This window comes from Ylistrum balloti, unplaced genomic scaffold (assembly GCF_031769215.1).
Source record: "Ylistrum balloti isolate Yb309-2 unplaced genomic scaffold, AGI_CSIRO_Ybal_v1 Utg369876, whole genome shotgun sequence".
Classification (NCBI taxonomy): domain Eukaryota; kingdom Metazoa; phylum Mollusca; class Bivalvia; order Pectinida; family Pectinidae; genus Ylistrum; species Ylistrum balloti.
The window spans coordinates 1112546-1126545 of NW_026782016.1; the positions used below are offsets into that span (position 1 = coordinate 1112546).

At 35.2% G+C, this 14000-nt stretch overlaps 1 protein-coding gene across 1 annotated transcript; it reads right to left on the minus strand.

Annotated features, from left to right (window-relative positions):
- Window positions 1-1999: 1999 nt before the first annotated feature.
- Window positions 2000-9762, minus strand: LOC132546156 (transmembrane protein 272-like). Its single transcript, XM_060209863.1, has 4 exons — window positions 9532-9762; window positions 3879-4059; window positions 3244-3303; window positions 2000-2439 (listed from the first exon to the last, which is right to left on the minus strand). Exons 1-4 carry the CDS (start codon window positions 9760-9762, stop codon window positions 2000-2002), a joined length of 912 nt encoding a protein of 303 aa, XP_060065846.1.
- Window positions 9763-14000: the final 4238 nt, after the last annotated feature.

The window sequence follows — 14000 nt, forward strand, 5'->3', positions numbered from 1 at the left end:
GTGTATTTTTTCATTTATTTATTTATTTATTTATTTATTTATTTTTTGACATAGTTTACTTGAATCCAACTCTGTGAAATTGACATACCCGAAGGCACCTGCGTGAGAGTTAGTTATGTAGAGATAAGGTTCTATATTCCCTAACAAAGTAAATAATTTACAGATTCTCATGAAAGCCAGATTAATTGGAAATGTAGCTATTTGTGGTACAGTCACATAGTCCTCTTGGATGCGATAGGACTTTCGTGTTGTCAGCTTTCCTCTTCACCACAAACATATCTATATGTGTGTACCATTGTCGTTTAGGTGTTAGGTACACAAAACATGCCACTCGGTCCCTGGGTAGATAAACACACAGAGAGATTAATGGGTGTGTGTCGTGAGCAGTAGGGTCTCTTCAAGCCCTGACCGTAAAAAAATAATGATCGAAACCAAACCTCTGCTGTTTGTTCTCCTCTTCTTATCCTAACTTAAGAAGTACTTTCTACTATATCGTCTTCTTAGAAGGACTGGACATGAAATTTAGTACAATCGATCGTTTTAGTGCTCAACTGATTTTCAAGAAAACAATTTGTCAGTTTTGTACTGCAATTTTGTTACCTTTAAAAGATAAAGTTTTGTTATTATTGTTGGGACGATAATGAATCTGATTGACTCTTTCAGAGATAAATATGATTGTTTGTTTGGGCGGTTATTAAACTGATTAACTCTTTAAGAGATAAATGTGATTGTTGTCGGGACAAATATAAAACTTATCAACTCTGTAACAGATAAATGTGATTGTTGTTGGAACGATAATAAAACTGGTTTGTATGTCATGATTTGTAATTGTTTACTAGAAACTGCTTTCCTTAATAAGATCATTCTGTCAAATAATGACAAAGCAAAACGTTTTGTCAGGGTTTGTGATAATAAGAAAATAGAACTTATGGTAAAACAATAAAAACTTCGAAGATCTGCGGTAGGTGTAAGATTATGTATAAACCCAATCTGAAAGTGAAACTTATCTGAAAATACAAATAGGATTAAGATTATTGTTTTCTGAAAAGATTCTAACATAACTGACGGTGAATACGGGACTAATACTGTCCTTGATTGATAAATTTGATATATTTGATAGTTGTGGTTAATTGTCGGGACGTTTTATTGAACTATATTGGAATTTCGACTTAAACTAAATTCACAAAGGTGTGTTAGGGATATTTCTTTTATTTCCTCTTCCGTGTATGTGTCGCTACTGCATTGAATCGTACATCAGAAATATTTTGTATTTGGAGATTCGTTAGAAGTTGGCTTGGTGTTTGGGAAACGAATGACGTTTCATGATAACTCCGACTGATCCATACAGCACGATCTGCCTATATAATTAAGATATTTGGTCAAAGTTTACACTATGTTGTTTATGCTAAATAAAACATACACAATAACATACAGTCGAACCTCGTTAACTTGTATAAATCGAAATCCCCATTTATTTCGAAGCATTTCGTTGGTCTCTGTCTCACTTTACCCAGAACATTCGGACTTGCTTAAATCGAATACTCGGTTATCTCGAAGTTTTCTCACCATGGTCCCGCCGAGGTCGAGATAACGAGCTGCGATCATTTAAAAATGGGCCTGCGATCTTCTGTTAGAAAATGGCATTGACGATGTAGCTACCAGCCAATGATCAATTATCATTACACATTATTGATCTGTGTACTTATATCTAGTCTACACATTAAACACTATGATATAAAAGCATGGTTTATACCGGTATGTACTAATTTGGATTTTCGCTCGCGCAAACCTTTGTCATATCCAAGTACTCTATAAGAAAAAGTATGGGAAACGTTTAAATGCTTAAACGTGTATGTTAATTTTATTAATATCAGACCACCTCTCATTGTTCACAATCTCGCCACTCGTACCTTACAAGTAATAACAACTAAATTATTATCAAATAATATCAAAAATTTAATAAATAGAAAAGCAAGCATCTGTTCAGAAAGCAACTCTATTATCTTCGATGACACATATGTTTACATTTAAAGCACAACGCGAGTGAAGCCATAATTAAAATAAGGACACATATGAACGCATACGAAGCGATGATCTGATATGCGGCAAAGAGGTACACTGTTCTGTCACACCAATTACTCGGCTCATGTAGAAGCTGTTGATAGTGGGGCTCCCAGATATCAAACACCCAAAACGTCCCCGCCACCAGCCAAGCGAACAGAAATGTCGTCAGCATCACATCCATCATTCTGAAGGTTCGTGACGCAAATGCTCCGTCGCCTTCATGCGCATCGTAAAACGAATCAAGTTCTTCATAACGTTTGCTTTGAATATTATGCCACACTGTTCCAATAATCTTTACCATGCCGAAACATCCACCGACCAATAAGTACACAGGAATCTTTCTTTGTCGCGGACATTCATTGAGGTATTTCACACCTATTTAAATGAAATGAATAAAGATAACAACAAGAATGAAAAGCTCAAGGATTGCAATTAATGCGGCTGCTCTATATGATACACGTTGTTGCTAAACAAGGTGCTGAATTACCCTTGCCGATAACACTTTCACATTTACTGATCAGACTGCCAATGAAACAATCCTAAAAAAATCTAAAGAAATCATCGGCCCTCCTGCATTAGAAAACCTCTAACATGTAGGTATGATTTTACACTATGAGAGTATCAAATTTGTCGTATATCTTTTGAAGTTAAAACATTTTTAATTAATAGGCAATTATATGTTTAGGCAAATTCCTGATTCATCATCACAGACGAAGATTGTCTTTCGAAGCATGGAATATGAATATTGTTACTAGTCACCTTGAGATTAGTTTATTTCAATTTTATTTATTTATCTATTCATTTTTTATTAATCTATTTATTTTTCGGGTTGTCTTTCTTTGACAACGATCCTGTGTACTACATCTACCCAAATATACCATTGATACAGGTTCTTGTACATAATATTTGAAAACATGCTTATGGCTGGTTAACTCTAAACATACTAATGATAAAACATTTCTAGGAAATGAATTGAAGCGGATGCTGTTGTGGGTAGTACTTATTGTTGATATTTCTAGGTAAATGTAGCAGGGAAAAAATATAAGATTTTTCTCGACCAGGATTATATTGTATGACCCTTCTCTGTAAGGACTTGAGTATTTGGTTTCTTTTAGTGTATAGCCACAAGGATAACATGCCGTGGTACCACATTACGTTGCCCTAGAATACTTTACTTACCGACGGAGAGCATGGTAATAGGTAGCGCCGTGGATATTCCGACAAGTACGGTTATGAAGGCTGAAAATGCCAAAAAAATAAATATGCATTACTGAGTATCTTTGATAAATAAAGACAATAAAATAATGTTAGGTTTATCAAACTGACCACCCAAGGCCTCCAGAACATACAGGTTCGACAGATCAGGATGGCCATTTTACCTATTTATTGTTTGTACTAACATCTCTTATTGTGATGTATAGAAAAAATACCACGTGTCTTCACCTATCCTCTCCTAATATCATTCAACTCTGTGATAATGGTCCCACTTATATGGCATATCGACTGGACAACTTTAATATACCGGTGTTTGACACATTTATGTTTATCTCATGTACTAACGACAGGTAAATCAACCGGTTTGAGGTAATTATAACTTATCGTATGTTGGTTATTGTTAAACTTGTTAAACGGTGAGATAGAAAAGAACCACTCATCTTTTTTCTGATATTAACACTCTGAGTAAGATGTTTGCGTTCAGTAATCTGCATAAGTCTCATACTCGAAAAATTATGGATCATTTTCCTTTTATATCAATCAACTATAAGGTGACCAATCGAATTCATCCATGTTAAGCGCATGGCTGACTGTCTCACCTGTATGGCAAATAAGTCTGCCACTTCGACAAATAAAATCACATGCACCAGTAGCTTCGGCTTTGGCTTCCTGTATTTGGATGAATATAGCACCATAGTTTCCCTGTTCTGTGTCCACTGATTTACCTCTGGATGACCAGTCTAGTGTTGTTTTACACAGTTCTCGCTGATCGTCGAAAGACTGCAATAGTAAAACAATTCCTAGAACATACCTTAACACGTGCTAAAAATCAACAATTTAAAACTGACTTCTTTTTTTAAATCAACAGTTTCATTGGTCAGTGTAATAAAATCAGTCAACACAGTTCATGTGTAATATTGCATTGCCGTGAAGGATGTGAATATCGATGCTTTTACAATGCTTTTCACTCGCTATGTTGTTCCTTGCCATTAAAACAGCTACCTTGTTATGGACACAACACATTTTCTACTTGTGACTGAGATATCTTTATTTGGGGATGGGGGGGGGGGTTGTCAATGATTAAAAGCTATTACTTTTGCTTTTAGCATCTCAATTAGGATTGTGAAGGAACATATGTTTAGAGAATGATATACGATTTGTACTTTAATTTGCTGAGAATATAACATAAGCCTGTTACCAACGGATTATATAAACGGTATTAAATCCAAAATGTCGTCCATTATTTTTCACATGCAGATATCACCTAATTGTACTGGATATTACTGGATTGTTTACAATAATGCAATTATATCGATGACGTGGTCTAGCTAACCATTCTATCAGCAAATTATCGTATTTTCATCAAACTGTTTTTAGTTTTCAGGGTGAATGTTTTCATAATATTTCGCCGTGTTTACAATGCAATACCTCATTACGAACTCAGCAGAGGTTAATCCGAATCTCAGAGGGAGCTTCCGAACGACAATGAGTTAATTGGATACCAACAAAACGTACTACGTCGGTGAATCTTAAAGCCACAATGGCCCCATTTTATCAGACGGTATTTGCATTGAACCCAAACAGCTAACAATCATGTTTTAATATTTTTTGTTTTGCCTTTTTTTTCGAAAATTGACAGCATCTTAATTATTCGATGCTGGAATAATTAAGTGATAAAGCGCCAAATTGTCACCACTACCACTCTTATATTATATACCATTATATATATCGCTGTCATTCTGTTTCTCAGGATTAAAAAAAGTGTGACTGATATTAACGGTATCATACTCTAAACGATGAGACTCTTTGTTATTACAGAATCACGGGCGCTATTTCACAACGCTTTAGAAGAATCAAGACTCCTAACCCGAACGATTCATATCATGTGCAAGCGAGCGTTTTAATTTCGGTTTTTGCCGAGCATGCCTGTGACTAATAACGATCCCGTTACATGTAACCTTGCCTTGGTTTGAACTAGTCATTAACATGATAACTTGAAATCATTGTAACGCATGTTTTTATACTCTTAAGTTTAGGAGTCTTTACAAACTGGTTTTGATAATGCATGGGTTATATAGGTAACGATCATATTTGCTCTACTCTTTCTCATCTTATGTCATCAAACTGATGTCACTGGTCCTTTGGATGATTTATATTATCAACGAATTCCCTTTCTGTGTACGTAATATACGGAAAAAGAATATTTAAATGAAGAGAAAGCGCTAAATAGGGCAATACCTTGTAGGACATCTAACATGTTTAAAGCATTCACGTACAAAGCCATCATTGATAAGACAATCACATTTCAAACATGAATTTCGATATTTATGAGCATTTCTTTTTTTTTTTTTTTTTTTACATGTCACGTGTTTTGGTTTTTCTTAAATAACAACCATATCGATGATAACACGAGATAAACGCAATTTGCCCCTTTATCAATTGCTTCAAACATTGCAAAGCACTCTCTTAGCATATCTGGCATGACTATCTAGTCCAAGATCATGTTACTGAAATATTAGTCGGTGTACAAGGAGAAGACGCTTTGATATTTGCCTGTGAAACACAAGGGTATAATCTGCAAGATGATAAAACTGATTTAAATTTGCAAATCATGGAATGAAGTTATTTTTCTCTCGTGGAACAACATTATCGACATTTCATTACTGCCGCATCATATTTCCTTTTTTAAAGAAAAAGCATTATTCCAGAAATATCGATGGTCCATCGATGACATGTGATCCAGTGATCATATTATATTTTTTTCAAAGATCTAGAAAGATTTTCGCAGAGAAACAAAATATGACATTTTGTGTTTGACAGAAATCCTCTTTACGAACTGCTTTGTCAGCTTTCATATTATGGTATCCTCTCAACCATTCTCCGAAAAGCCTCGAAAGACTTATATTTAGGGAAAGCATGTGTTTTATTTGTTTTGTTTTTTTTTATTTTCTATGTTGTTGTTTGCTTGCATGTGCAACATGTAGCTAAATGCGTTCGATGTTCGTTGGTACGCCTGATGGTTTCGTTGTGTGGTATGAGGTTAGATTTGAGCGAAGCTCGTTGGTACGCCTGATGGTTTCGTTGTGTGGTATGAGGTTAGATTTGGGCGAAGCTCGTTGGTACGCCTGATGGTTTCGTTGTGTGGTATAAGGTTAGATATGGGCGATGCTCGTTGGTACGCCTGATGGATTCGTTGTGTGGTATGAGGTTAGATTTGGGCGAAGCTCGTTGGTACGCCTGATGGATTCGTTGTGTGGTATGAGGTTAGATTTGGGCGAAGCTCGTTGGTACGCCTGATGGATTCGTTATGTTAAATAAAGTTATATGTGGTCAAAGCTCGTTATCATGCCTAGTGGTTTCGTTTTTTGATATAAGATGTGTTCATTGTTATTTTGTATACCTGGTAGCTTGTTGTTGTAAACGATTATACAAAAGGCACAGATGAGAGTAGCATATCAAAGATTGTGCAAAAGACACAAAAATGAACTACACTTTAAATAAAGTTATCATCTGATTTAGCAGACCCTATGTCCTAACAATGAATTAAACTTTCTTATACAGCGGTCCGGTATTTCATAACACGTCCGTGATAGTAGGATCCTAACATGTTCGGAAGCAGTCGAGAAAAATCAGAATCGCCCGTAATCAATTGCAAAATATATATGGAAAAGGACGAGACGGCTGTTTGATACAATGTTATTCTTTTATTTGCATATACCTGAATACTTTCTTTCCTTGTGTGACTAACAGCATAGCAACGTGACTTTTACAATTACAAATTGGTTTGTATAGTTTGCCTTGCCCAAGGTTTGAGTCAGTAACAAAATAGAAATATGTTTTGTATAATTACTTTGCGTCACTCGCAAATGTCCTGTGTCACAAAAAAGAAACGTTTCTTTTTTACAATTTCTTATACAAGTAACAATATAGGAATGCGGCTTTTGTACAATTTCTTCTTTGATTTTCAATAAAAATGTGTCTTTTTTAATAAATTCTTGTGTCACTTTTAATTTGGAATGGTGTCTTTTGTACAATATCGAATGTAAGTTACAATAAAGAAAAGCGTCCTTTTTTGTCCTACTCGCAATGTAAAAATGTGTTTTTCGGACATTTTTGTCTGTTGCAATATCGCTATGTAATTCTTGTACATTTTGTTAGGTGTCACCAAAAATAAAGACGTGTGTTTGTACAATTTCTGGTAGCACTTAAACTATATAATAGAGAGACGTGTCTATTGTACAATCCCTTTATGTCATTTACAATATAGAAATATGTTATTTGTAATATGATATGATATTGCTTGATGGCAAGTACTGCTTGCAGACTTCATTTCACAAATTTTGCTGTAAAACCCCGAATATTACATACATTTTTTGGGTATCGGTTTATGATATACGAAAGCTCGGCGGATTTTGCTTTGCTTTAATAAGTATGTGCAAATTTCTATTCTTATACAATTATGTTGCTAATGCATTTGATTGCGTGTACATTGCTGATAAAACTGTCAATATATCGGGAGAAGGTGTTATTGATCTGATATCGATTGCACTAGATTCTCAATATCAATGCTAGCGTTCTAAAATGATACCTCTGAAAATATATGCCCTATTATGCCACTAGAACCTATCTGCCATTTTATAATGATATAAAGTGCCGTTCTATACACAGTGCGATATTTTCATAAAGGATTAATAACATAAATAACACGGCCAAACAAAACAGGATACATTCTATCTTTATGTAAATAATGATGCCATTCCACATTATCCTAAATAAAGGAATAGGCAGAATCAATAACATTGCTCTTCTTGCCTGAATAATATAAATAATGATTCTTTCGTAAAAACTGTCATGAGATTTTAAACTTCAATAGAACAAGTTCAAAAAGCATACTATTACATTGTCTCAGTTCAACCAAATACACCAGGAGGATGTTATAACCTCTTTCATATTGAAAAGTGTGAATTCTTGCGTCGTTACGCGCGATCAGTAGTTTAAACTCGAGATAATGTTGGCAGTTCACCTCGCTTAACTCGAGATAATGTTGGCAGTTCACCTCGCTTAACTCGAGATAATGTTGGCAGTTCACCTCGCTTAACTCGAGATAATGTTGGCAGTTCACCTCGCTTAACTCGAGATAATGTTGGCAGTTCACCTCGCTTAACTCGGGATAACGTTGGCAGTTCACCTCGCTTAACTCGAGATAACGTTGGCAGTTCACCTCGCTTAACTCGAGATAATGTTGGCAGTTCACCTCGCTTAACTCGAGATAATGCTGGCAGTTCACCTCGTTTATGCAATTTGAGAAGAGTCTATTTCTTTACTGCAATAGCCTTTGCATTTTTAAAAATTCATTTTTATTTTTCATTATCATCATCATCATCATCATCATCATCATCATTATCATCATCATCCACTCATTCATACTGGTATTTTTTTGTAATTAGCAATAACCATTGCATGCACTTGGAAACTATGGTCATGTACTTATTACCGGTTATACGACGTGAATGACATCTTTACTTTATAACTGAAATCATTATGCTATCTACTCTAAATATAGTGTAACTATCTCAATTATCTGCTTTAGTAGGATATCATGGTTCTTGTAGTAATATTTTATACATCAACTCCTTGCCAAATTAGAACCTTAGTAAGCAAACATACACATGAAAGCAGTTCGTAAAGTGTACATAGTTCGATTCATTACAAAGTTTAAATAAAGTCAATATATATATCGTTTTTGGGACAAGAGCCTGTATTCCAAATACGAAAAAGGACTACACTTGTGAAGAATTTAGGTGAAATAGAAAAAAAGTCATTTCTATTGACTAATGAAGCGTAGCATGTCTATGGGAACTAGACAATGATGAGTGTGGAAATACAAATCTTAAAAATCCGTCAATCGGAGAAATCATGAGTAAATGCAATTATCAGAATATTATTATCGCTGCAAATCTTTCAAGACCGGAACAAGCTGTAACAATGATAAAACCTCGTTTTAAATCTGCAGTATCAATCCAAAATTTTTCTCACGCTCCTGCTTTTTGAGGCTGGTGAATAATTAGTATCTATTTTGGGTTCAATCAAAATTACGCTGATATAACATATTTCATGGCTGAAATGTTTCAGGTGATTATGAAATAAGCAAAAACAAATTGAAGAATAATAATCACGACTTGTTATTGATTATAGTTGTATGATCGAATACAAAAATAAGACATCACGCGATAACACCAGTATTAAACTTACCACCACAGTGCTGGCAAGGCTTCTTGATGGGGAACTTTGACTAGCATTTTCAGCTTTTATAGCAGCAACTGGCTTCGAGGATCCTTTGTAGCTGCCGTAACTCCCAGTAGATTTTGTACTTCCGGTCGAAATACCTGTAGAACTAGAGGAATGCATTCTCCGTCCCGATCCCCTTTTCAATGATCCTCTGTTCTTCCTTACCATAGTCCCTTTCCGGACAAGCATCGACATCTTGTGGTAGTGAAAAATCAGCAGCCGAACTCCAGTAGACCTGTTAACACAAATGACAGGATTACTGTCAATTACATCTCAAAAATACATTGACGGTGACGTGGGAGAGGTGACAATGGCACGCGTGCATAGACCTTTCCACAGTGCGAATGTTACTCTTATGACGACATTTGATATAATACAAACAGGTAATTATATTGCTGAGTGTAATGATATTTCCACAAATCTCGGTAAAAACCTGATACCCGATTTATGTAAGCTGTTCATATATATTATTTATGATAAGGAGATCAGTTTGAATATTTTGATCATTTAACCGACATTTTATCAGATCATTTGTAATGACCACACAAAGGCTGTCAATTAAATAATCTGCATGCCTTATCAATATCGAGATACAACAATCTTGACTAGGCTAGTGAATTTGTAAAACATGATGAACCAACTAAGCCGTAGTTATAACAAATCACCCAGTGGTATGAATTAATCGGTCCAATTTGCGACACAGAATAGAATATCCGAAAAAAACAAATACCAGTAATCCCGATATAACAAATTTAAATAATCGAAAATAAATTATTACTTTAACAGTTTTTGAGAAACTAGCTTACATGAATCGCTCTAAAAACTGTAGTTTGCGGAGATAACGCACGTGGATGGGCAGATGACCCACACCTGTTCGCGTCCGATCAGGGAATCGTCCTGGGAAAATGCACGTGCTTTACTTACCATTGTGCCTTCCAGCTGGCGATATACAATTAGTTTGTAAATGTCATTAGACTGGTATAAGACCAAAGTTGTCTTTGACATACTCGTCTTATTTCATAGACTATATTAAACTGAATCACCATACAACCCTTTTATCCATATAGGTCTCGTAAGAGATGATGAGGACCAAACTTTTGGAAATATATAAAGGTGACAAAGTAATGCGAACTCCAGTTTACCTAAATGATAATTACATAACTACCATATTGTAAGGATAGCGATTTCTTGCATTTAAACATCTGACAGTAGAATTATATACCAACATTGAAATTCAACATTTATAACATCTATTGAGCTTGGGATTAATTACATCCCTTTTTAGGCTTAAGTTCAACCAAATGCTTCAGCGTTTGAAATAAGCTGTTACTATCAATCCTGACTTTCTGATTGGTGGAAATAATCCAACGATGTACCAGTGACACCAAGCGGCAGACGTATGCTTTAAACATTGTCGCAATTTTTCGTGTGTCATGTATGAATACTGACGTTATGAGATAAAATTATACTAAAATCTTAAAAAGAATTGAAAGGCAAGGTGTTCATGAAAATATTCCGATTGAGATTTGAGTTAGTCACGAGCTGGCATTGCTATGGTTTGCAGAGGATTCTCCGTAGCTTAACAACATGGCGGAACGCACAGAATTATGGGATCACTGACATCTATTCCTAGCGGTCTATCTAAAAGTCGACAACAACAGTTAGAATCGTAAAACTTTTCGGAAAACATGTCTTAGAATAATCAATATAGTTAGTGACATCATAAATATGATCACAATACACCTTTTTACCAAGTTTCATGTCGATTTCTGTAACAGGGAATGAGTAATGGAGAGTTAAATTTTCCTCTATAACCGGTGACACTATACATTGTGTACCACACTCTACGGCAGCGTCTTCAATTACGCATTTTTAAGATAGTAAATAAAGTAATTGATATCAAAGGTGATATAATCAATATGATTATAATACTTTTTTCTGTTTTTATATGAAAGACGACCGAGTAATGACGCTTTTACTCAAGCGAGAACGACAGCTTGGCACGCGCTGTGTACATTTGAAACAAATACCAAGGGTAATCGGGTTGCGTCTTCAGATACTATTGCCTAAAATACTGAAATAAGGTAACGACACCAAAACATGTATTGTTAATATGATTATAATACATCCTTGATTTCTTCTTGATATTTGTAAAATTGGTTGAATTGCGGAGAGATAAACTTTCCTCGATCGCCAACGGTACACCTGTGTGTGTATATCACACTTGACACCAGCGTCATCGTTCGTTTGTTTGGGTTTTTTTCACGGTTTATTAAAATAATACTTATAATCAATTTGCCTTAATTCTAAATGCAATAGTTTATTTCGCATATTGACCATCTGTCTTCAACATTTCGTATATCTAACAAATGATGACTTTCTCAGACCGCAATCACTTTATATGTTGATTTAATACGAAATGTAATCAATTACTAGAAGTATTTCATCCCATAATCGTTTTATGACTTTCACCAGAGACTTATATATATAAAACACATAAACGTTTCTGTTTTTTATATTTCTCGTCGGTCGCACAATATTATGTACAAATCAAGTAATTACGATCTCCGTGAGTGGAGTTTTCTTTCATGTCCCGCTGTCACATCATGCGCGCGCCGGCTGACACAAACCGAGGCCGCCTCAATGTATTGCTAGCGATCGCTATGTGGATCACGGAGTGTTGGCAAGCGAACTTTGTCAAAGAGTAACAATCCTTCACTACGCATTTTGATAAGATAATTGCGCGAAACATATCCTTATTATGACGAATAAGTAATTATGTGATCGTAAGACTGACAGATTTGCTTCGTAAACACCAATGATAGATGATAAATCTGTAGTCATAAGTCTAAATGCAGACTCCACATACTAATATTTCAACGCTAACTTCCGCCAATACACTTGCAGACTAGTGCCCATGGCTTCTCTGTTGTGATATCCAACGTGAAAGAGAATAAACGTAATTCTATCATTTCTTAACAGTCGAAATGTAAATGTTTCGAAAGATAATCATTTATAATCGTAATATTTCTCAATGCTCCGCAAAGGCGACTTTCTTTACCGGTCGGTAAATACCCGTCATGCTTGTTGCTATCACGCTTTTAAACAATCGTCCTGATTTTGGATGATGTTGACCCGGATCGTTTGCATTACTAGAATAAACACTAAAACAAATTATTTATTTTCGTCCCTCATAATTTTTGCGTACCAGATAATCCCAACAATCAATATCAATTCAAAAAAAGAAAAGAAAATGCTCAAGCTATGTAATGTGCGCACTCCCCACTTGATTAATCTCTTAATTTAATTGTTTCCGTGAAACGTACATTTCGCACAACTTTCACCGACTTGTTGGAAAATAATTCAAAAAGGGGTTGAGAGTAATATTTTGTAAAAAGTATTTGACTGTTTTTGCATGTGATGAATTACATCTCACATTTAAAGTTACAAGTATATTAATTACCAGCAGTTTCGTAAAATTGATTTATTTTCATTATCATAATTTCTTAATTCTGCAAATTTCGATTTCCACTAATTGCTTCCTAGGCTTCTCTTTTTTGTATCCTTAGCAACAGCAGTACGATGTAGTTTGCTCCACTAATAGCCATTTGAAGATATGTTCACTAACATAGTGTCTTCAGTATCACGTCCTGAAGTGGGCGTAGTGATCCTGCTTTTTCCTCCGGTGCTTTGCAGTAACTTTATTTTAATAAAGTAGATATATATGATTATATGTATATAACGTGACGATACATTTAAATCCTTGATATACAAAATGTAAAACTCTGAGGTCTGAGGTTAGTGGTCACAAAAGCATCGAGATACTAAATGTGACGTAAGCGTTTTGTATATTACGAAGTAACTCTTAACTGAGACACGCAATTCAATTTCATATCAATCATGTAATATCAGGATCTGTCCACAGACGTGATTGGGTAGACACTGCACGTCCAATACGGCGACAAATGTTATACCAACAATGTATTATCGCTGACCAAATAATCTCAACATCGAATACCAGAGAATGAGTCCGGTGTTAATCTGACCATCCCGGTATTAATCTGACCATCCCGGCGTTAATCCGACAATCCAAGTGTTAATCCGACCATCCTGATGTTTTTTTCATTGATATTATGCATCGGAGCGAGTGATGCCAATCGTACACTGTCTCATTAGTTTTGTAGCTAGTTAGCTGATTTCGAATTAGCGAATAGCGGATTTCTAAAGTCTCCGACATTGTTAATTTTTTTTTAAAAAAATCAAAAGTCAAATAACACCCTTTGCAAATTTACATTATTATTACAAAACTACTATTACATAGATATGGACTAGTTTTGTTTGTTGATTGTATATTTGATAGTTTGTGCATTCAGATACAGCAGTATTCATCCACCAACTGAACGTGTCTTAATGTTGTATCAAGCACGAGGTAT